The following is a 27,861-nucleotide window of genomic DNA, read 5'->3' as shown; positions in this document are numbered from 1 at the left end:
TTATTATTAGAGATGTCCGATAGCCGCTATTGTCCAAATTCTTAATTTCCGATTCCAATATCAACGGATATGGTAAACGATATATGCAGGCGTTTTTGTTGTTGTTTTTTGTTTTGTTCTTTTGTTTTTCGCCCAGACTAATTTTAGGTCACATATCTCCTGTTGTGGAATTATCACATCACCTACTTCTATTGTAATGCCCGACTGGATGCTTTCCACAAATTAACACTGTCTCTAAAAAATAAGGACACTGCTTCAACTTAAGGAAAAAGTGTCATATTTATTAACATATTTTCTCAAACAACATCATCATCACACTCTTCCTGATCGCGCACAGTAAATGTCTCAGGACCCCACAAGCAGCAGCACCCTATACTTCACACGATATATCTATGGCTTCACCCAGAAGTCCTTCTACACCCGCTCTTATATAATATAATATAATATAATATAATATAATATAATATTTCCACTGTCTATGGCATTTTCTGTGTTACAGATCTTCACTCACATGTGTTTAAATAAGGAGCAGAAACATGACACCACAGAAGAAGAAGATGAAGCCTCTGGTCTTTATTAGAACAGTACAGATCAATATTAGGGATTTAAATCACGTTGATTAATAAACATTGAAGACACAAGAAGATGAAATAATAGGACATTATCACCAACATGAAATACAAACAGGCCTTCAAAAACAGAGTCTGCAGGTGTAAAGTCTCCTGGTGAACCAGGACATTTAAGGTTTGATGTTCGATCAGACCAATGGAAACGTCTGTGAATGTATTTACAAAGTGTTGTCAGCTCCACGTCATCTTTACTCGTTTCTACGGGACAAAAATGACTTCTTTATTTCAGATAATTGTTGTTCCAATCAGGAGCTCAAATCACATCAGAAGATTAGTTTAAAACCAATTATTGATCAACTGAGAGTCGATGTGGGGGGGGCTGATCAAGGGGCATGCTGGGTGAGTTCGTGGTCGGAGGCGGAGCTTATCTGACGCTCCACAGCCCGTTGAGCCTTGCAGGCGGCCATCTTGACCTGGATGTCTCGCTTCCTCTCGAAGAAGTCGACCAGTGGTGGTTCTGTCAGCAGCGAAGCCAGCACCTGCTCAAAGGTAATGGACCAATCTGCATCCAGTGCGCTGCCCCGCCTCCGCTCGCCACCGCCAATCAGCACGGTGTCGTCAGCGATGTCCTCGCACTGCAGCGAGCCAGAACTCACGACCGAGTACGAGGACGCAGACGTGTCGTCCTTGGTCTCCTCGTCAGATGTCACCTGAGACTCACCTGACCCCCCCTCAGTAGGCTCCACCTCCCCCTGAAGCTCTGAAGCAGGGGGCGGGGCCTGGGCGACAGTCTCCGCCCTCTTGCCACCGTTGTTGAACTTCTTTCCGACCTCTCCGATGCGCAGCAGGAGGCTGGCGACGGTGGCGATGGAGTGATAGAGCTCCTGCTCCAGAGGCTCCTCGCTGAACATGTTGTAGAGGGTCTTACACAACTCTATGAACTGCTCCTACACAATAACACAACACACAGGTTAGTACACACAGAGACAGGTTATCACAGGTGAACTCAGGTCAAGTGTCTCACCTGGTTCATCCTCTGCAGGTCTTTGATGGTCTCTGTTTTGGGTTCCTTCTCTCTGGCCCACATCCTCAGGTAGTACTTGTAGTCCTTCACCTCTGAAAGGACACAAAGGTCAGAGCCTGGTCTGGTCTAAGTGGGTTTTGGTCTAGGTGGGGGCTGGCGTGGTTTAGATGGGGCCTGGTCTGGTCTAGGTGGGTGCTGGTCTAAGTGGGGCCTGGTCTGGTCTAGGTGGGGCCTGGTCTGGTCTAGGTGGGAGCTGGTCTAAGTGGGGCCTGGTCTGGTCTAGATGGGGCCTGGTCTGGTCTAGGTGGGGGCTGGTCTAAAAGGGGCCTGGTCTGGTTTAGATGGGGCCTGCTCTGGTCTAGGTGGGGGCTGCTCTGGTCTAGGTGGGGCCTGGTCTGGTCTAGGTGGGGGCTGGTCTGGTCTAGGTTGGGCCTGGTCTAGGTGGGGCCTGGTCTGGTCTAGGTGGGTGCTGGTCTAAGTGGGGCCTGGTCTGGTCTAGGTGGGGCCTGGTCTGGTCTAGGTGGGAGCTGGTCTAAGTGGGGCCTGGTCTGGTCTAGATGGGGCCTGGTCTGGTCTAGGTGGGGGCTGGTCTAAAAGGGGCCTGGTCTGGTTTAGATGGGGCCTGCTCTGGTCTAGGTGGGGGCTGCTCTGGTCTAGGTGGGGCCTGGTCTGGTCTAGGTGGGGGCTGGTCTGGTCTAGGTTGGGCCTGGTCTAGGTGGGGGCTGGTCTAAGTGGGGCCTGGTCTAATGACAAATGAATTAATCTTGAAGCTAAGCGAACATTAAACATTTTATTAAAAAATTCTTCACAGATCTTAACTCTCGTTATCTTCTGACATTTAGTTCAACGTCAACATTCACTACTTTGACTTTATAACATGAAATTAGAATTTTTAACATTAGAACTAACAAGTGTGATGACTGACATTAGCAAACGTTAGCATGACAAGTGGTTAGCGTCTTCTGTAACATGGATGGGGGCGTGGCTTATCTTACCTTTCTTCTCCTCAACGTCTCCTGCTTCGTCCTTCCCCTCCTCACCTGTTCACCAAGAGATGATCATCACCATCACCATCATAATCTTCATCAACATCATCATCACCCTCATCATCATCACCATCATCATCATCACCCTCATCATCATCATCATCACCTTCATAATCTTCATCAACATCAACATCATCATCACCCTCATCATCATCATCACCTTCATAATCTTCATCAACATCATCACCATCATCATCATCACCATCATCATCATCACCTTCATCATCATCATCATCATCATCACCTTCATAATCTTCATCAACATCATCATCACCCTCATCATCATCATCATCACCTTCATAATCTTCATCAACATCATCATCACCCTCATCATCATCACCTTCATAATCTTCATCAACATCATCACCATCATCATCATCACCTTCATCATCATCACCTTCATCATCATCATCATCACCTTCATAATCATCATCATCATCATCACCTTCATAATCTTCATCAATATCATCATCACCATCATCATCATCACCTTCATAATCATCACCTTCATCATCATCATCATCATCATCATCACCTTCATAATCTTCATTAACATCATCATCACCCTCATCATCATCATCACCTTCATCATCATCATCACCATCATCATCATCACCTTCATAATCTTCATCAACATCATCATCACCCTCATCATCATCATCATCATCATCACCTTCATAATCTTCATCATCATCACCATCATCATCATCACCATTATCACCATAGAGACACAAACCTGCAGTGACCTCCGGCTGCATTAAAGAGTCCAGACCAGACAGGAGAGAAGACTCTGGAGGAAACATGGAGGAGAGAAGAAGAGGAGGAGAAGAAGAGGAGAGGAAGGAGGAGGAGGAGAAGCAGAAAGAGGATAATAATAATAATAATAATAATAATGAGAAGAAGAAGAAGAAGAAGAAGAAGAAGAAGAAGAAGACATGCTCAGATGTGTGAGTTAAAGGTTCATTCAGAAGACGGTTTTAGTTAAAGCTGGACTCGGTTCTGACTCAGTTCTAATCCTTCTTCTGCTCAGGTGTGTTTACCTGTTGCTTGATCCTCAGTGAAGAAGTTGGTTGCCTCCAGAGCAGACTCGGCCTCCTCGGGACACAGAGCTGCAACAAACAAACAAACTTCACCCTGATGTGTGGTTCAGTCCTACAGTTCCCTACCTACGTGTTCTACTCCGGTCTGAGCCATTTCTACTGGGACCTGGTCAGTCTGGTTCACTCTGTAACAACTCCACCCAGTCAGGTTCAATATAGTTACTACTTCCTGTTTCACTGGCCAATCACAGCTCTAGTTTCATTTAAATACTAAAGAGGAAACACACTGCTACCAAGAGGACCAATCACGACGCTAGGGTCTACGTCAACATTGGAGAAGCAGTGTTCATCAATGCAGAAGCATAAATTGCGCATCACTGGTCTGATTGGTTCTATCCCCCCTTCAGTTCTGACCCCCCTCCGGTTCTGACACGGTGTCTGGTTGAGCTGAGACGTTACCTGGTGGCAGGTGAAGCTTGTAGAGCAGTTTGAGTTTCTCGGTCATGTCGCCGTGGTACATCCCACCTGGAAACACAGAACACTGTAAGAGGAAACGCCAGTGGTTCTGGATCTGGATCTGGATCTGGTTGTGGACTCACTCAGGCCAGTGATGAACTCTTTGAAGTTGACCAGTCCATCCTGGTTCTGGTCCAGGAGTCTGAAGAGGCGGGCCGACAGCGTGGGGGTGTGTCCTCCACAGATCCAGGGAGCCAGGGCAGCATAGAGCTGGGTGAACTGGGCTGGGTCGATGCGGTACTGCTCCAGATACGGGAGGCTCGGATCATGGCGGTCCACCATCGAGCTGCTGGAGCCCCAGTAACAGCTGGTCATGTGTTTGGACTGGACCAAGACAGAGACGGTCAAACATGGAGACAGAGAACTTTACTCTCCTCTCTTCTCTAATTTAGTTCTAGTACTAGTCATGTACAGGACTCAATAGGTTTTAGGCAGTTGTGGAAAAATGCAGTGAACTGAGAATGTTTTCAAAAATATAAATAATGAATGTTTATTTTCATCAATTTCTGAAATGCAAAGTGAGCAAAAAAAAAAAAAAGAAAAATCTAAGGCCCATCAGCATCTGGTGTTTCTAGAACTTTACCTTCCACCACATCAGTCCTTCTAGGTCCTCTGGCTCTACGTCAGGGTCTAGGTCCTCTGGCTCTACGTCAGGGTCTAGGTCCTCTGGCTCTACGTCAGGGTCTAGGTCCTCTGGCTCTATGTCAGGGTCCAGGTCCTCTGGCTCTACGTCAGGGTCCAGGTCCTCTGGCTCTACGTCAGGGTCTAGGTCCTCTGGCTCTACGTCAGGGTCTAGGTCCTCTGGTTCTACGTCAGGGTCCAGGTCCTCCGGCTCTACGTCAGGGTCTAGGTCCTCTGGGCCTACTAGGTCTAGGTCTCCAGAGTCCTCCTCTGGCTCTACGTCAGGGTCCAGGTCCTCTGGCTCTACGTCAGGGTCCAGGTCCTCTGGTTCTACGTCAGGGTCCAGGTCCTCCGGCTCTACGTCAGGGTCTAGGTCCTCCGACTCTACGTCAGGGTCTAGGTCCTCTGACTCTACGTCAGGGTCTAGGTCCTCTGGTTCTACGTCAGGGTCTAGGTCCTCTGGCTCTATGTCAGGGTCTAGGTCCTCTGGCTCTACGTCAGGGTCCAGTAGAATCAGAGACTCAGTGGAAACTCAGAGGATGAAAAACACGTCCAGATTATTTGTCTAAACATGAAGATGTCCAGCAGAGACATGAGCTCAGAACCGACCCAGGTCCAGCAGCTACTGTCTGGACCAGTCTGGACACAAGTGGTCTTCATGGAAGAGCTGCAGCCAAACATCCGTCCCTCTGACTTGGAAACAAAACCAAGAGACTCCACCATGGACCAGAACCAGAACCAGAACCAGGACCTGGGCTCAGAACCATCTGGACTGATGATGTTTGTTTTGGTGGAGGCTCCTGGAGAGTCTGGTCCTCAGGCAGAAACTGATCCATCATCCAGACCATCAGGGAGGAGGAGGACTGGCCCCACATTTATTCTGCAGCAGGACAAAGAGCCCAAACATCCAGACAAGAACAGCATGACTCCCCAGAGCTCTGGTCTCAGCATCATGGACTGAGTCTGGATTAACTGAGGAAGGTCTGGGGTTAGTTCTCCAAGAACCAAGAACTGTGTCCAAGTGGACCTAGAAGACCTGATGCTGTCTGGAAGGTGAAGGGGGGCCACACCAGAAACTGATTAGACTCAGATTTCTCTTCTGTTCATTCATGATGAAATAAACTATTAACACTAACATTTTTTCATTTTTTGCATGTTTGTGACCTGTGGAGCTCCATAAACTACATCTGTTGTCCTGGTCTCATCAGCCTGTCCAGTGTCCATGGCCTCCTGCCGTCTTCCACTCCAACCTGGATGAACAACGCTCCAACCTGCCCAGGATTCCTCTGGGATTCTACATCTGGTCTCAGGACCATCATCAGATTCTACTGAGCTGAGTTGAATTAAAGCGCCATGTGTTTGGACTGGACCAGGACAGAGACGGTCGAACATGGAGGACTGAAGTGTCATGTGGACACATGGGATGGACGGAGAGTTAGTTCTGACCTTGAAGAGACAGTAGAGTTCCTCCAGCTCCTCGATGCTGAAAGCCGACTCAGTCATCATCGCCCTTACCTGCACAAGAACAAGCACAGCTGTAAACTGGGCCCAGGGTTAGGGTTCGGCAGAACGGTTACAACACCCACCACGCTCCTCTTAGCCGTGTCCTCCAAAGACTGGATGACCTTTAACCTCTGCTTGAACCTCATCTGCTCAATGACGTCAGAGCGCAGGCTGCCAAACTTCTGCTCAGAAACAACAAGAAAAAAACACATCCCTGATGCTGAGCGCCAGGACATAACCAGAGGCCCAGAGGTCCAGTGCCTCCAGGACATAGCCAGAGGCCCAGAGGCCCAGAGCCTCCAGGATATAGCCAGAGGCCCAGAGCCTCCAGGACATAGCCAGAGGTCCAGAGCCTCCAGGACACAGCCAGAGGCCCAGAGCCTCCAGGACATAGCCACAGGCCCAGAGGTCCAGAGCCTCCAGGACATAGCCAGAGGCCCAGAGGCCCAGAGCCTCCAGGACATAGCCAGAGGCCCAGAGCCTCCAGGACATAGCCACAGGCCCAGAGGTCCAGAGCCTCCAGGACACAGCCAGAGGCCCAGAGCCTCCAGGACATAGCCACAGGCCCAGAGGTCCAGAGCCTCCAGGACATAGCCACAGGCCCAGAGCCTCCAGGACATAGCCAGAGGCCCAGAGCCTCCAGGACATAGCCACAGGCCCAGAGGCCCAGAGCCTCCAGGACATAGCCAGAGCCTCCAGGACATAGCCGGAGGCCCAGAGCCTCCAGGACATAGCCACAGGCCCAGAGGTCCAGAGCCTCCAGGACATAGCCACAGGCCCAGAGGCCCAGAGGCCCAGAGCCTCCAGGACATAGCCAGAGGCCCAGAGAACTCCAGGACATAGCCAGAGGCCCAGAGGCCCAGAGGCCCAGAGCCTCCAGGACATAGCCAGAGGCCCAGAGAACTCCAGGACATAGCCAGAGGCGTTTCATCTGTAGACTCAGTCTGACCTCGTAGGACGACTTGATGAGTTCAAAGATGTCGATCTCAGGTGGGGGGTCGTCACCACTTGTCAGCAGGGCGTGGAGGTGAGGGATGGGCGGAGCCACCGTCTGTTTATTGACAACATTATCCAGGTACCTGTAAAAGAGGGCGGAGTCACTCTGCATGTTTCACCCTGGATATAACCAGCCAGTAACCAGCCAGTAACCAGCCAGTAACCAGTTGTTAAGTCCTACCGGCCCAGGATGGTCATGGCTTCGCCCTCATCGCTGCAGGACAACAGAGCGTCCATGTTGTCATGGAGCACAGCCAGCGCCACCTGCAGGAACATCACAGACAGCAATTCAGTAAGCAGCCAGTAAGCAGTCAGTAAGCAGCCTGTAAGCAGTCAGTAAGCAGCCAGTAAGCAGCCTGTAAGCAGTCAGTAAGAAGTCAGTAAGCAGTCAGTAAGAAGTCAGTAAGCAGCCAGTAAACAGTCAGTAAACAGTCAGTGAGAAGTCAGTAAACAGCCAGTAAGAAGTCAGTAAATAGCCAGTAAACAGTCAGTAAACAGTCAGTGAGAAGTCAGTAAACAGCCAGTAAGAAGTCAGTAAATAGCCAGTAAGCAGTCAGTAAACAGCCAGTAAGAAGTCAGTAAGCAGCCAGTAAGAAGTCAGTAAACAGCCAGTAAGCAGTCAGTAAACAGTCAGTAAGCAGCCAGTTAACAGCCAGTAAGAAGTCAGTAAGCAGCCAGTAAACAGCCAGTAAGCAGCCAGTAAGGAGTCAGTAAGCAGCCAGTAAACAGCCAGTAAACAGTCAGTAAACAGTCAGTAAACAGCCAGTAAACAGCCAGTAAGCAGTCAGTAAACAGTCAGTAAACAGCCAGTAAGCAGCCAGTAAACAGTCAGTAAACAGTCAGTAAGCAGCCAGTAAGCAGCCAGTTAACAGCCAGTAAGAAGTCAGTAAGCAGCCAGTAAACAGCCAGTAAACAGCCAGTAAGCAGCCAGTAAGGAGTCAGTAAGCAGCCAGTAAACAGCCAGTAAACAGTCAGTAAACAGCCAGTAAGCAGTCAGTAAACAGCCAGTAAGCAGTACCTGGAAGGTGAGCTTGATGCCCTCGTAGAAGAAGCAGTCGACCAGCAGCACCGCGCTGTCGAAGGGCATCACAGACAGGAAGAGCGTGAGGAACCAGGACAGGCTGATGGTGGAGATGACTCCCAGGTCCTGCATGTGCTCGTACAGGAGGGGGAGGAAAACCCGGGTCAGCTCCTCAAACACCCCCTGATCCACCAGAGCTCCTGCAGGGACACAACCCGTCACACTGGATCTGAACGCACTGAGGGAGGGGCGGCTCTGATGGGCCTGGTTCTGGTACTGACCTACCACCCTGGTGTTGTAGTAGTCGGGCAGCATGCGCTCACACAGCGCCACCAGCAGCCAGAAAGCCTCCTCCTCGGTGCAGTAGAGCAGCAGGACGGAGGTGACGATGTTCATGGCCTGGAGGACGAACACACAACCACACAACCACACGACCACATCCACAGTCATGTGCTGCTTTCAGGGGTTAAACCCTACAGCCCCGTCCACACGCACACAAATTACCCTCAAAACGCTTGGACCGTGACCCACGCGACACATGAGATTCACTGATGTGTAACAGTGTCGTTCACAAACGACTGAAGGAAAGAAATATCTCACTTTTCCCAAAGCCCAGGTTTAACCATTTGACACTGACACTTGAATGCACCACGAATTAGTGGATCTGAGTGAATTAAAATGGTGTCAGACTCTGACTGGTCGTATCCTTCACTGGCTTCAGCCTGGAAACTTATAAACACAGGAAAAGGAAAATGGATAAAACAGTTGAAACACTGGGGTTGACTCACACTGACAACATTATACAGGGAGCAAACCAGAGCAAAGTCGACTCTTTTGGTCTCCTTTTATACCTTTTATCAAACTTTTATTGAGAGTCTTTTAACATTATCTTTTATGACAAGAAGTGTCTGAAATTAGGAGCATCCTTTCTCAGAATGATGCGGAAAAACTAGTTCATGCATTTGTGTCTTCCAGGCTGGATTATTGTAACTCGTTACAGTCTGGCTCCAAATACTCTTTAAAAAGCCTCCAACTGATTCAAAACGCTGCAGCAAGAGCACTGACAGGAATTAGCAAGAGAGATCATATTACTCCAGTATTAGCTTCTCTTCATTGGCTCCTTTAAAATCTAGAATTGAATTTAAAATCCTCCTCCTTACCTACAAGGCCCTGAAAGGCCGAGCTCCATCATATCTGAAAGACCTCATAGAACCAGACTGTCCCAACAGATCACTACTAAGAAAATACCACAGGAGGGAGAAATAGAACCGGCATAGAAATGTTTGACTCATCATTTATGTTTTAGAACTTGTGGACTTTTACTTTTAAACCTGATGCAAAGTGTTTCAGGTCCAGAGGCCTTTATTATTTAGTGATGTTCATCTGAAACATCACATAGTTTAGTTTGGCCCTGATCTTTTAGCAAATGTTTGCTTGCTCATAGTTTTCATCTGAAAAAATAAATCTCTTCACTTTAAGAGTCAAAACTGTTGACTGAAACTGAAAACAAAGCACTACACGAACTCTTTTCTCCCATAAAGCTGCTAAATGCAGAATGAACTATTCCTCCTGAATCTTTGCCCACAGTGATGACGTCTGTTACCTCTTTTATGACGTACATGGACATGAACCCTGCAACACTTCCCTGGGACTGATAAACCAATCAGACTAAGTGATGGTGAGTGTGAACGTACCTGACAGTACCCGATGCCCGGGTTGCGGTGGGCGTAGGCCGTGAGGACGCGGCGCAGAGCGGCGATGCCGGTCTCGTTCTGGAAAGCTCGGTGTTCGGGCATCGAGCGGTGAAGGTCACGTTCGATCTCCTCCGTAGCCAGTGAACACAGCCCCATGGCCTGCTCCACCAGCTCGCCATAGTAACCCGGGTGAGACGCCATCTCGTTCTGGGCTCCTGGACCCGGGGACACGTGAATGAATAAAGAGAAAACAGCAGCTGCAGCGTCGCGTGGATGGAGGAAGGAACACTGACCTGAGAACAGCAGCCACAGCTCCCCTCTCAGACTCTCTGGGATCCCGTTCAGAACCAGTTCTCTGGTTCTGGAGGTCCGGTACATACAAACACCTCGACCGAACTCTGAGAAGTGGATGTTCCACGCCTCCTCCTTCATCTTCTCCTTCATCTGGACAGAGCACAGACCCTCAGTCCTCAGTCTAACACCAGCACCAGCATCACTGACACCCACTCACTGCTTTGGGGCCCAGGTCCTCCGGAGAGTCTCGCTGGTACAGCTGCAGCAGACCCTGGCTGGCCGTGGGCAGACCGGGGTGGTAATGACGCCCCCTGTGGACAGATTCAGATCCTACAGACGAGGACGAGGTGAGGCTGGAGGACGCCTGGGGACACTAAGAGCATGGGACAGGACACAGAGGGTTTACATCCTCAGAAGACGAGAAGCAGCTCTGTTACCAGGACCAGGTCCTGATCCTGGAGGACGTACCGGCTGACCAATCACAGACAGCGGGCTGACGTCGCCCCACGAGCTGTCGGGCGTCCGCTGCAGGAAGTCGGAGATACGTTGGACCAGGAAGTCTCTGTCTTTGAGGTTGGCGAACAGGAAGTTCATCTTGTTCTTGGTGCTGATGGACACGGGACACGGGAGGACGCTGCTGCTGTCCGCCTTCTCCACGATGGACACCTGAGGACCAGGGCAAATCAGTCCTGTCTGGTGAGACATGCTTTTACATAAAGACATAGAGGACGATCTAGAACTATCAAAACACAGCTGTTCCAGCTGCTGCCACTGGGAGGCGCTACAGGAGAAAACACATTAAGAAGCAGCTTTGATCCCGGAGCCACTAACGACCATAGATACGTTTATTATAGATTTACAACAGATATATTTACCATAGATACGTTTACTATAGATTTATTTATCATAGATATATTTACCATAGATATATTTATTATAGATATATTTATAATAGATACATTTATTATAGATTTACAACACTTATATTTACCATAGATACGTTTACTATAGATTTATTTATCATAGATATATTTACCATAGATATATTTATTATAGATATATTTACCATAGATGTATTTACTATAGATAGATTTATTATAGATATATTTATTATAGATATATTTACCATAGATACATTTATTATAGATTTACAACAGATATATTTACCATAGATAGACTATAGATATATTTACCATAGATAGATTATAGATATATTTACCATAGATAGATTATAGATATATTTACCATAGATAGATTATAGATATATTTACCATAGATACATTTATTATAGATTTACAACAGATATATTTACCATAGATACGTTTACTATAGATTTATTTATCATAGATATATTTACTATAGATATATTTACTATAGATATATTTATTATAGATTTATTTACCATAGATAGATTTATCACATATATTTATAATAGATATTTATTATAGATTTATTTACCATAGATAGATTTATCATAGATATATTTATAATAGATACATCCTGTCATATCCTGTTAGTATATCTCCATTTTCCATCTATATTGTGAACTCATTGTCAGGATGATGAACTGATGCTGAATGATGTCACAGATTCTTTATGTGTGATGTCTGTGAGGAGGTGTTGGGTCGGGTCCTGGGGGGTTTACCTCTCTGAGGGGGATGATGAGCTGACACAGATCTTCCTCACGGCTGTTGAAGCAGATGTAGTTGTTGGAGATGAACAGTTGTCCAACCACGTGCATCTTAGCGAACGGCGTCCACAGCGTACAGTCCGTGTGTCCGTCCAGACGTTCGTCCTGTGTTAACCGGAACATCGCCCGGTAACGCTCGTTCTTCGCCCGGGCGTCCAGATCCCTGTGGACAGGAAACAGCTGATCAGGTCAGAGGTCAACTGCATCTCAAAGTATCTGAGGCGAATCCCTGCAGCTGGTTCCAGACTCAAACCTCTTCAGCACAGAGACGTTCTTGAGGGTCTTGCAGGGTTTGGGAAGCGAGCGGTCGGCAGCGAACGCCTCGTTGTCCAGGAGCTGCCTCATGGCGATGTTAGCGAGCTGCTCCATCAGCTTGAAGGTGTCGTTGATGTTGAGGAACATGGAGAAGAAATGTTCTGTGTGACGAGTGCTCACGCGAACGCTCTCCGGAAACACCAGCGTAGCGTTCTTCTCCAGCTGGGTCACCTCGGTCCACGGCACCACCAGCGTCACTGAGGCCACAGGGAAGACCGTTAAACCACACCCACAACATGGCGGTTAGAGAAGTGGGGGTGGGGTTAGGGTTGGTACTCGTACCCTCTTTGCCCAGAAGGAAGGAGTAGAAGCACAGGTGGTTGACGGACAGGTAGAGCCACCCCTGCCGAGGGACGCGACCTTTCCAGTAGCTGCAGGAGTAATAATTCACCAGCTTCTCCTCCTCAGGCATCCCAAACAACTTCCTCATCTTCAGCTCCGCCTCCCGAAACTTCCCGCTGTCCTCCTCCTGCTCCTCGCCCTGCTTCAGCCGGTTCTCCTCGGCGATGATGCCCTGCAGGAGGCGACATCCTTCAGAAACTAGAACACAGGAACCTGGTCTGGACAGGGAGGGACTTACACAGATCTTCCCTTTGACGAATGTGGCGACGTCTTCGTCGTTGTCAAAGATGGAGACGGTCTGCAGCAGGTTGGACTCCAGCCAGTCCCAGTGCTCCGTGATCTCCTTCCTGGATGAGCCTGCAGGACCAGCTCAGGGTGAACAAACCAAAACCAGCACCAGCCCCAGACCCCCAGTCCCCCAGACCCCCCAGTCCACCAGACCCCCCAGTCCCCCCAGACCCCCCAGTCCCCCCAGACCCCCCAGTCCTCCAGACCCCCCAGACCCCCCAGTCCTCCAGACCCCCCAGTCCCCCAGACCCCCAGTCCTCCAGACCCCCCAGTCCACCAGACCCCCAGTCCTCCAGACCCCCCAGTCCACACTCACCACAGGCAACGGTCCAGTAGATCTGAGAGTCTCCAGTCTGCAACAGGATTCTGTAGGGGGCCACTCGAGCACTGGAGTCCAGAACCACATCCAGGGTCCCAACCAGGAGACCTGAAACCAGAGAGACAGGTGAACCAGAGAGACGGGTAGACCAGGAGACAGGTAGACCAGAGAGACAGGTAGACCAGGAGACAGAGACAGATGCAGACCAGGAGACAGGTAGACCAGAGAGACAGGTAGACCAGGAGACAGAGACAGGTAGACCAGGAGACAGAGACAGATGAAGACCAGAGGCAGAGACAGGTGCAGACCAGAGAGACAGGTAGACCAGGAGACAGAGACAGGTAGACCAGGAGACAGGTAGACCAGGAGACAGAGACAGGTAGACCAGGAGACAGAGACAGGTAGACCAGGAGACAGAGACAGGTGCAGACCAGGAGACAGGTAGACCTAACAGTTCTGACTCAGACCCCTTAGTTAGGGGGTCAGGGTCTGATTAAACTGCGTCTCCGGGTCGAGTCTATGGAGGACGTTCCTCTGTCCTCAGCTTCAAAACAACTACACACGAAGGACCGACCGGACCGGACCGGACCGGACCGGACCGCAGTATTACCCACCGGAGAGCCCCCCTCCGCGGCCGTGCCCCCTCCTCCTCTGCAGGATGAAGAAGGGATTGGCCCGCTCCGACACCCACAGGGCCCCGGCCAGCAGCACCTCCTCAGGCTGGATCCACATCACCCCAGGCGGCCAAAGGGCCAAGAGACAGCGGGCGACGGTTCTCCGTCCACCGGGAAGCACCGCAGACGTCCCGGTGTGTCACCGCAGAGGGGCCGGTGTGTTACCGGAGAAGGGGCTGGAGGTTCTGGGCTTCGACCTGCTGTTGTTGTTGTTTTTTTTTCTCTCTCAGTCTGGTGACTCTACATCACTTCCGGGTGTGACGCATACGTTCACGCCTTCTGTGCATGCTGCGTCATGGCGTGTTTCCCGTTAGTGCCGCCTGCTGGTCGGAGGGAGGTACTGCAGCTTCTCTAATACAGACGACAGGGGGCGCTGCAGGTTAAACACGCACTAGATGTTATTCAGAATAATAACAGAATAACCAATAAGTAATGACAAGAACAAGTCGCTTAATGTTTACATTTAATTAACAGTCAGTGGAATTCTGGGTCTGTCTAGTCCTGGGTCTAGTCCTGGGTCTGTTTAATCTTGGATCTAGTCCTGGGTCTGTTTAATCTTGGGTCTAGTCCTGGGTCTGTTTAATCCTGGGTTTGTTTAATCCTGGGACTGTCTAGTAGATGTTTGACTTCTGTGGTTCAGATTAATTCACCCTGATGCCCTGATAAGAACTATTTCTCTTTCTCCAGTTCTGTTCTTTCCATCATATTTGGTAAAATTGTGTTTTTGTATTTTTTTTTAGCAAAGTTTTAATTTTCAAACTTAAATTCCATAATACTTTATTTTCACACTGTTTAACCTAAATTGTACCATTGCTACCATTAATTTTCTGATGTAGTTTTTTTCATTTTTCATTGCTCCTGAACAAAGAGCTGATAAACGAACATACCAGGTCCAGTTTGAGGTCCAAAGCCCAAGTCCACAAAGCAAACAGACACCATCAGGACTCAATGGAGCCAGTTAAAGGCAATAAAGACACTTTAATGACACTTAATGCTGAGGCAGTAAAGACACAGTGAACTGAAAGCATCACTCGTCCTCCATCGTCTTCATCACCATGAGACAGACGACGACAGACAGATGGACGAGGACAGCAGCCGAGCTTCCTGCAGGTCACTTCAGAGGAACTACTGACGGACCAGTCTGGTTATAGATTGTATAATGCTGTTTATATATTGATTATTATAACACGTGAGTAATTCAAAAGCTGTTTAATACACTTTGAAAGAGCTGTCAAACCTTAGAGTCTCTGGTGGACTACACCACCAGTCTCCTCCAGATAAAGACCCACGATGAACCCAGATCCCCCCATTTAACCACAGGACTCGAACAAAGTGGTTCCTTGAAGTCTCTATAGTCCAAAGCGAAGGAACCTGTCCTCAGGCTGGACTGCACTTGTAAATCTAATGTCTCTAGGTTTTGCTACAGGGGAGTTAACACTGTTAGAATTCATCCAGAGAATCCAGTTCTGGGTCTCAACCCAAGGCCTGAACTTCCTCTGGTTCTGGTTCCCTGGTGATGAAGAGGGGGAACCAGATCATTGGAGTTTTGATCCAGGTCCAGTTCTTCAAACATGCTCCAGTCTCTAGTGACAGATTACAGAACAAAGAACACCAGAAAACACAAACAGGATTCCTCCTTGGTCCTGGTTCTTTGGGTCTGTGTTGCTTCTGATCCATCCCCTGTTAGGTCTGTTCAGGTTCAGGTCCACGATCCTGGGTTCAGACCTTTCAACCCGTTTAAAACTCCAGGAACCATTTAAGAACGTTCATAGGAACTAGAAGGATATATAGGAACTCAAAGGGACGTTTCCAGGAAGCCAAGGGACATTTTTAGGCACTGGGGAACATTTCCAGGAACATTTTTATAAGCTTTTAACACTCTTGAGGAACAGAGACACTCTTTAATACGAATAAACTGCTCCATAAACCGCAGAACCGTGATTTTAAGGATTTCCAGAAGGTATTTTAGGAAGTCAAACCCAGGACACAGGGTCTTCTTCTAGGCACTCACAAACATCATCGGGGTGGTTTCAGGTCCAGTGACTAGAACCTCCTCCAGGTTCTCATCAGGGGCTTTTTAAATTCATGTATTTTTGGTAACACAATTATATCATCACCTCCGATTACACCACAGAATTCACAAGAGTTAATTTCTCTGGATTATTTGTTTCTAACTACCAGCTCACATCCCTTCACTACTGTAAAATGAAAACATGAGTGAGGACAGTCTAAAGTGAGACCAGGATCCAAACCTGGATCTGTTAAGACTGATAAGAAACTGATGGAATAAACAGTGGTTGAATGTTTGTGTTGTTGTAACACCCCAACACCAGCAGGTGGTGCTGGGGTGAAGGATCCACAGCCTCAGGACTTGTTGTCATCATAGAGGTTCAGCGAGGCCTGAATGTCGGGAAGCTCCATCTCACAAACGACGTTACGAGGAGAAACCGAGGTTCTGTTGAAGAAGTGACCGCCCCCACCTGGAGACACAAAACATAACACAATAACCAGCTGGTCCACACAGAAAAACAGCTGATAACTCAGTGTGTAGTTGTTCTGACTCAGTGTGTAGTTGCTCTGACTCAGTGTGTAGTTGCTCTAATTCAGTGTGTAGTTGCAGTGACTCATTGTGTAGTTGCAGTAACTCAGTGTGTAGTTGCTCTGACTCAGTGTGTAGTTGTTCCAACCCAGTGTGTAGTTGCTCTGACTCAGTGTGTAGTTGCAGTGACTCAGTGTGTAGCTGTTCCAACCCAGTGTGTAGTTGCAGTGACTCAATGTGTAGTTGTAGTAACCCAGTGTGTAGTTGCTCTAACTCAGTGTGTAGTTGCAGTGACTCAATGTGTAGTTGCAGTAACTCAGTGCGTAGTTGTTCTAACCCAGTGTGTAATTGCAGTAACCCAGTGTGTAGTTGTTCTAACTCAGTGTGTAGTTGTTCTACCTCAGTGTATAGTTGCTCTAACCCAGTGTGTAGTTGCAGTGACTTAGTGTGTAGTTGCAGTAACCCAGTGTGTAGTTGTTCTAACTCAGTGTGTAGTTAGGGTTAGACTCTTACTGGTCACAGCGATGGTGATGTCAGTGGAGCTTCTGGGCGTGGCCTCTGGGGGGGCGGGGCTGAGAGGCTCCAGGCTGATAGACGATTGGCTGACGTCTCCCAGTGGCGTCCTCTGGCTTCCTGATGCCTGTCTGTCCCCGAGACGCTCGACGTCCAGGACAACGCTGTCCACACATGGAAGACTGGTCTGAGGGGACAGACAGGGGAAGGGAGAGACATTAACAGATGTCAGTCACACTGGTTGGTAGCTATTGACAGACACATGGGACAGAGGCCATAGGACAGTGGACATAGGACAGGGGACAAGTGACGGTCAACAGGGGACTTAGGACAGAGGTTAGAAGGGCAGAGAACAGAAGACATAGGTTAGAGGACAGAGGACAGGGGACAGAGGTTAGAGGACACAGGGCTGGGGACAGAGGTTAGAGGACATAGGGCAGGGGACAGAGGACAAGGGACAGAGGACAGAGGACATAGGACAGAGGACAGGGGACACTCACCATGATACCCAGAGCTTTGAGGATGTTGAGTTTACACATGGGACACGTGCAGTGTTCATTCAACCAGGGGTCCACACAGACCTTATGGAAGACATGTCTACAGGGGACAAGGAGACACACGGTCAATGCTGTTCCACTAGAAGACATGGCTGGTCTAGTCCTGGTCTGGTCTGGTCTGGTCTGGTCTGGTCTGGTCTGGTCTGGTCCTGGTCCTGGTCCTGGTCCTGGTCTGGTCTAGTCTAGTCTAGTCTAGTCTAGTCTAGTCTAATCTGGTCTAGTCCTCGTCTCGGTCTGGTCTGGTCTAGTCCTCGTCTCGGTCTGGTCCTGGTTCTGGTCCTGGCCCTGGTCTTACTTGCAGGGCAGGATCCGAACCACATCGTTCAGCTGGTAGGCTTCGATACAGACGGCACAATGGTTAAAGTCTGGATCCGTTTCCTACAACACAAAGGGGATAACATGTCAGGCTGGACCTGGTTTACCTTGGTGGTCCTGGTCTAGCTTGGACTCTGCTTTAAAACTGGTTCAGGAGTCCTGAAGGGCTCCCCAGAAGTGACTGGACCTGATGTAGCATCGTAGTTTAGAGCCAGGGGTCAACATCACCAACCAGGAGCAGGAGGATAGAGAGGATGTTCTATTCTATGATCTACTCTGGTCTACCTTGGTGGTCCAGGTCTACCTTGAGCGTTCTGGTCTACCTCGGTGGTCCTGGTCTACCTCGGTCCAGTTACCTTGTCTCCTCTCTTCACCGTTCTCGTAGTCAACTTCCCGATGGCTTTCTTTGCTGCATCACCAAGACGACGCTGGAAGACAGAGAGGACACAGTGAGGAGGAGGAGGACATCTAGTCTGGTCTGGTCCTGGTCCTGGTCCTGGTCCTGGTCCTAGTCTTCTCCTGGTCTGGTACCTGGCCATGGTCCCGGGTGCTGAGACGGATCTTCTGGATGAAGTAGAAGACGAGCCAGGCCGAAGAGATGATCATGAGGACGATGAAGGAGATGGAGACGAACACCAAGGAGCCTCTGGTCAGGGTTTTGTTGGGTCCACGTTGACCCACCACCACCGAGACCAGAACCGTCTGGTTCCGCTCCAGCTGGGCCAGAATCTCTTTACCGTAGGTCTCTGTAATCATCACGGCCACCGTGTCCCCAGTACCTGCACAGAGAACAAGAACCAGAGTCAGAACCAGGACCTGCACACAGAACCAGGACCTGCACACAGAACCAGAACCAGGACCAGGACCAGGACCAGGTCTACTGTACTACAGTGTAAACAGTGGTTGGTCCTACAGGGCCAACACCACCACAGCAAAGTGGATCTGACACTTTGTTTATTTTTTATTGTTAAAATTCATCTTGAACATCAAAGAACAAAACAAACATAATAAAAAATGAAAACACAACAACATCAAACACAAACTGTCTCATCTCCGGCGCAGCAGCAAGGCACCATGTTAGCCAGCTGCTAGCACAATTGATTAGCCTAGCTTGGTAGCCTGAGCTAACATGGTAGCGGAGTGTTGGGTGGGCTAGTGTCAATGTCCAGGCTGCTTTAGCCCCACCCCAACACCACCCATATGCTCATATTTGGAGTATCCGAGTGTGGGCGGAGTAAAGCTCAGCCAACATGGTGACATTTTTGATGTTTCTGTGTCACATACATTTAATTTATTTGAAACGTGAAACTATTTTATCACCATAAATGTGCACTTTTGGTTTCAATTTCAGACAAAAATGTTTATTCTTATAGTTCAGCAGTGAAAAAGCATTGATGATGAATAAACAGCACCAGTTATTTAATCATTTTTATTTGTGTTGGTTTGTGTTCATTACCTCCTAGTTGCCGATGGCTGAAAATGTGCAGTCAGCTTTAAAATCTGGCCCAACTGAATTTGTAGTTGAAGGGTTTAGGGTGTAGTAGAGGGTTTAGGGGTTTGATGGTTTAGGGGTTAGAGGGTCTAGGGTTTGAGGGTTAGAGGGTTTAGGGGTTAGAGGATTTAGAGGATCGAGGGTCTAGGGTTTAGAGCAGGCATCTCAAACATACGGCCCGCGGGCCGGACCTGGCCCGTTGGGTGATTTAATCCGGCTCGGCATAAATTTCTGAGTATGTCAAAAAAAGAAGCGAGTCTCTAGCTAATTTCTATTAAAAGTTGTGATTTTTTAAAATAAATACAAACCAAATGCTCCCTCCGGCCGCTAGAGGGCAGTAAATGTGTAAAAGCGCTCACGTCAAGCATGCGGCACTGACACGAGTTAGTCACAGGAAATAAACATTCGCAACGTGATGTGTCCAAGTAAAAATAAACCGGCAATCTTGCTTCACCATTCACCACTACTAAACAAGTTATCGGTCAACACACCCTTCCCAAAATGGCACTGTCAAAAAAAAGAAGAGTGGACACGGAGTGCAGAGTTTTTCTAGGAGAAATGGACCGAGAAGTATTTATTCACAGAACTGAATGTAAAACCAGTGTGATGGTATGTAATCAGCAAGTTGCAGTGTTCAAAGAGTTTAATATTCGGCGCCACTCATCATAAAGACAAGTATGCCATATTAAAGACAATTAATATTGTGCAGTATATTCTCAGCCTCAGTAGGCCCAGCCTAGTAGTTTGATCTGATGTAGTCTAATCCTATTGCCCATGCACTGCTATAACTTTTTTATTTATTTTATTTTATTTTGTATTTATTTTTTTATTTATTTCAAAGCAGTATGACAATTAAGGCGAAAATATTTTTTTCATAGCTCCCACTTGAGTTTGTTTAGTGTGGTGAGTTGGTTCAGGTGTAAAACTGCATTCACTCAACTGTTAAAATAAACCAGTTGTTAACACATTCACGGCCAAACATAAAAAATCATTTTTTCCCCATTGTTTTTGAATAAATGTGTTGTGCTTAGAAAAGATCCCTTGTCATCCGTGATTATAATATGTAGGGTAGGCTACAAATGTAGGCTGAATGATAAAGCATAAAACAAAGATAAATATTTGGAGTTGACATTCTTTTACTGATCCGGCCCCAGAGCCAAACTGAGTTTGACATGCCTGGTTTAGAGGTTTCATGGTTTAGGGGTTAGAGGGTTTAGAGGGTCTAGGGTTTAGAGGTTTCATGGTTTAGGGGTTAGAGGGTTTAGAGGGTCTAGGGTTTAAAGGTTTCATGGTTTAGGGGTTAGAGGGTTTAGAGGGTCTAGGGATTAGAGGTTTCATGGTTTAGGGGTTAGAGGGTTTAGAGGGTTTAGAGGGTCTATGGTTTAGAGGTTTCATGGTTTAGGGGTTAGAGGGTTTAGAGGGTCTAGGGATTAGAGGAAATCTCATGGAGGACTCTGACCTTCATGTCCCATCTTGACCGTCTTGTCAGTGGAGTTGTTGTAGATGAGGACAGCAGTGGCGTTGTAGGCGGCGGCCTTCAGGATCTTCTCTTTAAAGGTGCAGTTGCCTCTCTGCAGCAGCGCCACCCAGTGGACGATCCGTGGGGGGACATGGAAACGGGTGCTGGGGTCACAGCCCTGCCGGTCCACCACTGAGGAAATACCACATCACCATGGTTACCGACTCCTGACCAATAACTGGTGAACATTTATCATCATGTTTAACAAAAATCACTACCAGGCTCCAGTCAGATGTTTATAGGAGGGCATCTACACAAAACCCATGGAGTCGACTCAGGTCAGACATTCATAACAATTACAACAACAACATGAACAACTACCATAACATCAACTATAGCAACAACAACAACACCAACAATTACAGCAACAACATCAGCTACTACAACAACTACCATAACATCAACATCAGCAACAACATCAACATGTTCATTAATACACAGGACGAGATGTTCCAATCCCTTGTGCCATGATCTGAGGCAAAACTCCTTTAGAAGCCCAGTCCAACTGGAGAACCGACCGAGTCTAGCCAGCAGCAGCAGGTAATAGAGATGATGGGACATGTGACTATACTTACCAACACCTCTCTCTTCTGCTATGATCAGAAATAAAACACTATCAGAAACCAGCTAATTAGCCTAGCCAGGGATGTAAAAGACTAGAAAACACCAGCTAATTAGCCTAGCCACCAGCAGCAGGTAAGAAATGATGGGATATATGTAGGGCTGGGCGATATATCGATATTAAAAATATATCAACATATTTTTTAATGATATATGGAATTGAACCATATCGCATATATCGATATACGTAGCTAAAATTTGCGCTGTGAATCTTGCTCCGGGCAAACTGCTGAGCCAGAGCTCTCTGCACTGCCCCCCCCCCGCCTCTCCTCCATCACGCACAGAGGGGGGAGGAGCTGGAGTAGACACTCCGGCAGTCTTCAACAAACATGGAGGAAGGAACAACAGCCGCAGAGCGTGCAGAGGACGAATTGGTTGGTAAAAGAAAAAGTAGTGGCTCAGTAATATGGAGATGGGTCAGATTCCAAGTATCAGATGAGCAACACAATGAGCTTATATGTAATAGGCCATTTATAGTTGTCAAAATGTTGACGCTTTTCTCATATAAATATATTTATTTCATAAAATGATTGGCTTATTTTACTTTATGGACTATTCTTATTTAAGATGTATTTTTCATTTAAATGTGCACTTTATGGAGCTTTGATTTCAAAAATCGTAATCCTGTACTCCACTATTTTTGTTTACTTTTTATTGTTTTATTGTTCTGAGCATTATTTAATCCAGCCAGTTTAAATAAAGCTACTTGCGACATGTCATATTCGGCTTTGACTATGACTAAACATTTGCTCTCACTTTGCGTTAAAAATATCAGGATATATATCGTATATTGATATTCAGCCTAAATATATCGGGATATGATTTTTGGTCCATATCACCCAGCCCTAGACATATGACTTTACTTCAATCAACATTCCTTCCCTCTGCCAAGATCAGAAGAAACACACAAGAAAACGCCAGCTAACTAGCCTAGTCAACAACAGTAGGCAGTGTGCGGCACCTCTCTTCACCAATGTTTCGTTAAGTTCTGCCCGCGACACCTCAAGAAGGCTTAACAGTGAGCTCCAACGTCCCAGAGTCTCCCCCCTCAATGCAGCCACCGCGCCACCATGTGCCTTTCCACCGACCGATTAGATTAATTCTATTATAACTGCTACCTATTAACAGTACCCAGTTAGTCTTACCTTTAGCATCCCCATTTAGCATGTTTCCTCCTTAGCCACAGTCACTCACTTGCTCACTCCGCTGCCAGGGACATGTTGTTAACAGTTCTTTTCCGTGAATGCCCAATTCGTACAGGAGAGCAATGGTGGATTGTGCAACAAATCGGTGGCAGCCGACCTCCACTGGGCGCACCGGGGTGCTCCAGCCTCGCTGCTCCACTTCCAATGCCAACTCTGCGTATCTATCGCTCTTGTGCTCATTTGCCTCTTTAACTCTGTCTTCCCACGGGACAGTTAACTCCACAAAATACACTTTCCTTTCTATCTTGTACCACAATAGCAAATCCAGTCTTTTGACAGTCGCGGCTATCTGTTGTGGAACGCTCAGGGCACCATCTAGGTCGGTCCTCAGCTCAGCTGCCTGCGCCTCCCTGATCTGGCCTTATCTCCCTCCTGAACAAACATAATATGCTTATTCTCCTTTCTAGCAGATGAGGAATTTGCTTCAATCCCTTATTCCTAAAATGCAGCTGCTAAGCATTTCAGAACCTGGTTGTGACGCCAGGTATATCTACCTTGGGAGAGACTTACCCGACAACCTGTCAGAATGTGGCTGAGCGCACATACACCAGTTCACCCACTGTCCTTGCTTAGCCTGCGACACTGCCTTAGTGCATCTCATTGCTTCCTCTTACCTATGAATTTCCTCCACTACCATCTTCCTCTTTTCCGCTCTTTTGACTGAGTAAGAGTCATCTCCAGTCTAGCCTTAGCACACTGAAACTCCTCTGTTAGACTAGTTACTGGGAGCTCCAGTATGTCTTTCCCATACAAGGCTGTGATGCTTAAGCAGCGTGGGACACCAAGCCATCTCCTAATTGATGAGTTAATCATCCTTTCAAGCTTCTCAACCTTTGTCAGAGGGACCTCATACACTGTCAGTGGCCACATTAGTCGGGGCAATAACCCAAACTGGATACATCATAGCCTCAGCTTTCCTGGGAGCCCTGACCGGTCTATGCTTGAAATGCCTTGGATCATATCTTGTCTCAATCCCTCAAACTGTGCTACATCGCTAAGACTTGTATCATACCACCTTCCCAGACTCTTCACTGGCTTCTCTATCACTGTGGGAATCACCTCCTCATTTATAACAAACTTCTTATCTGCTACCTTTCCTTTAACAACTGAGATGCTCCTAGACTTACTCGGCTTCACCTTCACCCCAGCCCACTGCAAGTTGCCATGTAACTTATCCAGCAGTCTGCTAGCACATGGAGCAGTAGACGTCACAGTCTAACTGGGGGGAGACGAAGCCCTCCATGCAGCTTTTCTCCACCTACCACCTGTTTCGAGGCCAATAATCACCTCCACTGCCATTGTAAAGGCTAGTGGAGAGATTGTACACCCTGCCATGATGCCATGATGCCTACTTCCAGCTGCTGCCATGCTGTAGTATTCTCTGCTGTGGTAAAGCAGAGCTGTATATCTGCAGAGTATGCTTTGACTAGGCCTTTGATACTGCCTGGAACTAAAAAAATCACAAGCTTCCCATAACAAACTGTGAGGAACTGAACCAAACGCATTAGTCAGGTCTAGAAATATCACATGCAGGTCTCTCTTCTCTCGCTTTGCTAACTGGATTTGGTTCCAGATCATGCTGGTGTCCTCTAAGCATCCAGATTCTGGCCCTTTGCACCGATGTATCAATCGAGCCATTTTCCTCCAAGTACCTGCACAGACTCTGTGACACAACACTGAAGAAGAACTTCCCCACAACATTAAGCAAACTGGTCTAACCTGACTTATCTCTACTGAGATAACTTAAACTTAGTTTAATGTGACACTGTGTGTCTGTTAGTTGAATGTAACTCTGTGTGTGTGTCTGTTAGTTTAATGTAACACTGTGTGTGTTAGTTTAATGTAACACTGTGTGTCTGTTAGTTTAATGTAACACTGTGTGTGTTAGTTGAATGTAACACGGTGTGTGTGTTAGTTGAATGTATGTCTGTGTGTCTGTTAGTTGAATGTAACTCTGTGTGTGTGTGTGTGTTAGTTTAATGTAACACTTTGTGTGTTAGTTTAATGTAACACTGTGTGTGTGTTAGTTGAATGTAACACTGTGTGTGTGTGTGTGTGTTAGTTGAATGTAACTCTGTGTGTGTGTGTTAGTTGAATGTAACACTGTGTGTGTTAGTTTAATGTAACACTGTGTGTGTGTTAGTTGAATGTAACACTGTGTGTGTCCAGCTGCAGTGTCCTTGGACCATGTGACTGTAACATGACCCCCCAGGACAGAGACGACCTTCACCAGCCTGAAAACATCTGCAGTGTCTCGGCATAGGGAACACAACATACAACGCACACAAACACACTAAACTACTAAACTACAACACACAATATTTACTTGTCCTCAGGTGTGTGTGTGTCCCCTCATGTGTGTACGTGTCCTCAGACGTGTGTACCTCCATGATGTGGTGCAGGTGCGAGGACGACGCCCCTGGTGTCCACTTTTGGGGAGTTCTGTCCATATGTCCCCTCGTCGCTGCTCATCACGTGGACAGTGTGTCCTCGTCCGTCCAACACCGTGGCGTTCACCGTGGCCCCCACGTTCTCCTCCAGAACCAGGTTCCTGTCTGGGCGCCCTCCCACCACCGGCCCCATCTGCATCAGGAGCAGGACAGGCAGGGTGGGCAGGACGGACAGGATGGATAGGAAGGACAGGTGAGTCCACCTCGGGGACATTGTGTTGTCGTCTTGGTCCTCGTTACATCTAAATTGAGAGAAAGGAAAAACATTCAGTGGACACCATGTCCTCCTGAAAGTGGGGGGGATCAAATGAACCTGGACCTGAAACTGGACCTGGACCTGGACCTGGTGGAACTAATCAGAGCTTCAAGGCTTGTTCTACGTCACTGGAAGAGTCAGACGTAAAGTCTCTGGTGGTCTACCACCATCTACCACCACCATCTACCACCATCTACCACCACAAACCACCACAATCTACCACCATCTACCACCACCATCTACCACCATCTACCACCACAATCTACCACCATCTACCACCACCATCTACCACCATAAACCACCACAATCTACCACCATCTACCACCACCATCTACCACCACCATCTACCACCACCTACCACCACAATCTACCACAATCTACCACCACAAACCACCACAATCTACCACCACCTACCACCACAATCTACCACAATCTACCACCACAAACCACCACCTACCACCACAATCTACCACCATCTACCACCACCATCTACCACCATCTACCACCACAATCTACCACCATCTACCACCACCATCTACCACCATAAACCACCACAATCTACCACCATCTACCACCACCATCTACCACCACCATCTACCACCACCTACCACCACAATCTACCACAATCTACCACCACAAACCACCACAATCTACCACCACCTACCACCACAATCTACCACAATCTACCACCACAAACCACCACCTACCACCACAATCTACCACCATCTACCACGACAATCTACCACCACCTACCACCATCTACCACCACCTACCACCACAATCTACCACAATCTACCACCACCATCTACCACCACCTACCACAATCTACCACCACCTACCACCACAATCTACCACCACCTACCACCATAATCTACCACCACCATCTACCACCACAATCTACCACCACAAACCACCACCTTCTACCACCACCATCTACCACCACAATATACCACCACCACCTACCACCACCATCTACCCGCCCCCTACCACCATCTACCACCACCTACTACCACCATCTACCACCACAATATACCACCACCACCACCATCTACCACCACCTACTACCATCTAGTGGGTTCCCATCTCAGTGGGTTCTGAGTTCTGTTCCTTAAGACCCTGGATATGTTGATGTTGTTTTAATTCTAACATTTTACTGAAGGTGATTGTTTGTGTTGTAGAAAAAACATTTAATTAATGTCCTCAATTATGTCCCTTTGTCTACATGTCTCCAAATTGTCTTTGTCCTCTGAACCACCCTAAACCTATAACATGATTGGACACCCCCCAGCCTAGACCTGCCAACGTCTGTCCACCAAATAAATGTTTCTTTATGGAAAGAAGAGTTCTTCATGTCTCCCACCTGTTCAGTGATTGTCCCCGTATGTCCTCCAGATGTTTTGTTTGTCCCCGTGTGTCCTCCAGATATTTTGTTTGTCCCTGTATGTCCTCCAGGTGTTTTGTTTGTCCCTGTATGTCCTCCAGGTGTTTTATGTCCCCATATGTCCTCCAGGTGATTTATGTCCCCGTATGTCCTCCAGGTATTTTATGTCTCTGGATGTCCTCCAGACGTTTTGTTTGTCCCTATATGTCCTCCAGATGTTTAGCACGTGCTCTCTGTGTCCTTGCAGTCCTTCAAACCCCGTGTGAAGACTATTAGGACATCGGGACACGAGGACATGAGTACCTGAGGACATGCAGCTGTCCCCCTCTGGATAAATCGCAGCTGGTTCCGGCCGCACCGTGACTCAGTGTTTAACGCCGCCGCTCCATCGCACTCCGTGGGACCGTCCTCTGTCCTCTGGTGGTCCTCTATCCTCGGTCCTCCGGTCTCGGTGAATGTCCGGTTCCGGTTCTCGGGTCCTGATCCTGCTGGTGTCGGGTATTTTATTCCAGTTTGTGTCCTGGTGGATGATGCGTCTCCTCGTCTCCCTCTGAGGCGCACTGCGCAGACGCACAGCCACGGATGGGGAGGCGATAGACAGACACCTTCATGTTGAGGTAGACGAGATTTGGTTCAGTTGTCGCGATACCTGCCGAGAAGGGAGCGCCCAGTGTGTGTGTGTGTGTGTGTGGGGGGGGGGGGGGGTGAAACGTCGGTCACAGAAGACATCCATACTGTAAGAGGACGACATGTCCCGGATCAATGGGGGACAGACAGAGGACATGTTCCAGCTCCTCATTTATTTATTTATTGAGGAGGTTTTTAACTTACTGCTTCTATCAGATACCGCAACAACACTTTCACTGTAAACAACTTTTGACCCAGTTACATAATAATAATAATAATATTAATAATAATTATTATAATAATATGGACAGACAGAGGTGTCACAGACTCTGGACATTTAGTGTCTTCTATACTTGTCAGGTCTAAGACTCTCAGTGGTCCTCAAAAAAGCCCACATTCAGGAGTTACACACACATGGGGGGACAGGGGGACGG

The 27,861-nt window shown here is 47.8% G+C and overlaps 2 protein-coding genes across 4 annotated transcripts; both read right to left on the bottom strand.

Moving 5' to 3' along the window:
- Window positions 1-553: 553 nt before the first annotated feature.
- On the bottom strand, window positions 554-14,207 carry LOC125008056 (TBC1 domain family member 9B). 3 transcript variants are annotated; one of them, XM_047585079.1, is made up of 23 exons: window positions 13,893-14,204; window positions 13,276-13,386; window positions 12,910-13,028; window positions 12,612-12,843; window positions 12,268-12,526; window positions 11,970-12,177; window positions 10,793-10,990; window positions 10,542-10,697; window positions 10,324-10,474; window positions 10,031-10,245; window positions 8,618-8,735; window positions 8,334-8,536; window positions 7,497-7,579; window positions 7,269-7,398; window positions 6,403-6,501; window positions 6,263-6,331; window positions 4,279-4,519; window positions 4,139-4,204; window positions 3,680-3,748; window positions 3,376-3,429; window positions 2,589-2,633; window positions 1,594-1,685; window positions 554-1,516 (listed from the first exon to the last, which is right to left on the bottom strand). In XM_047585079.1, exons 1-23 carry the CDS (start codon window positions 14,008-14,010, stop codon window positions 953-955), a joined length of 3,600 nt encoding a protein of 1,199 aa, XP_047441035.1. In that variant the 5' UTR covers window positions 14,011-14,204; the 3' UTR covers window positions 554-952. The 3 variants fall into 3 exon arrangements, with proteins under 3 accessions (XP_047441035.1, XP_047441036.1, XP_047441037.1); XM_047585080.1 differs by lacking the exon at window positions 3,376-3,429 and having other exon boundaries at window positions 13,893-14,205; XM_047585081.1 differs by lacking the exons at window positions 554-1,516; window positions 1,594-1,685; window positions 2,589-2,633; ... (2 more) ...; window positions 4,139-4,204; window positions 4,279-4,519 and adding an exon at window positions 5,219-5,862 and having other exon boundaries at window positions 5,953-6,331; window positions 13,893-14,207.
- A 698-nt stretch (window positions 14,208-14,905) lies between these two features.
- rnf130 (ring finger protein 130) lies at window positions 14,906-27,429 on the bottom strand. The gene is made up of 9 exons (XM_047585082.1): window positions 26,780-27,429; window positions 25,098-25,405; window positions 20,828-21,019; window positions 18,408-18,655; window positions 18,233-18,304; window positions 17,857-17,939; window positions 17,505-17,601; window positions 17,005-17,191; window positions 14,906-16,432 (listed from the first exon to the last, which is right to left on the bottom strand). Exons 2-9 carry the CDS (start codon window positions 25,375-25,377, stop codon window positions 16,317-16,319), a joined length of 1,275 nt encoding a protein of 424 aa, XP_047441038.1. The 5' UTR covers window positions 25,378-25,405; window positions 26,780-27,429; the 3' UTR covers window positions 14,906-16,316.
- Between the last annotated feature and the right edge of the window lie 432 nt (window positions 27,430-27,861).

Source organism: Mugil cephalus, chromosome 5, assembly GCF_022458985.1.
Source record: "Mugil cephalus isolate CIBA_MC_2020 chromosome 5, CIBA_Mcephalus_1.1, whole genome shotgun sequence".
Lineage (NCBI taxonomy): Eukaryota > Metazoa > Chordata > Actinopteri > Mugiliformes > Mugilidae > Mugil > Mugil cephalus.
Note: the sequence above shows the minus strand (reverse complement) of the source record. Positions and strands in the feature narration are given on the sequence as shown.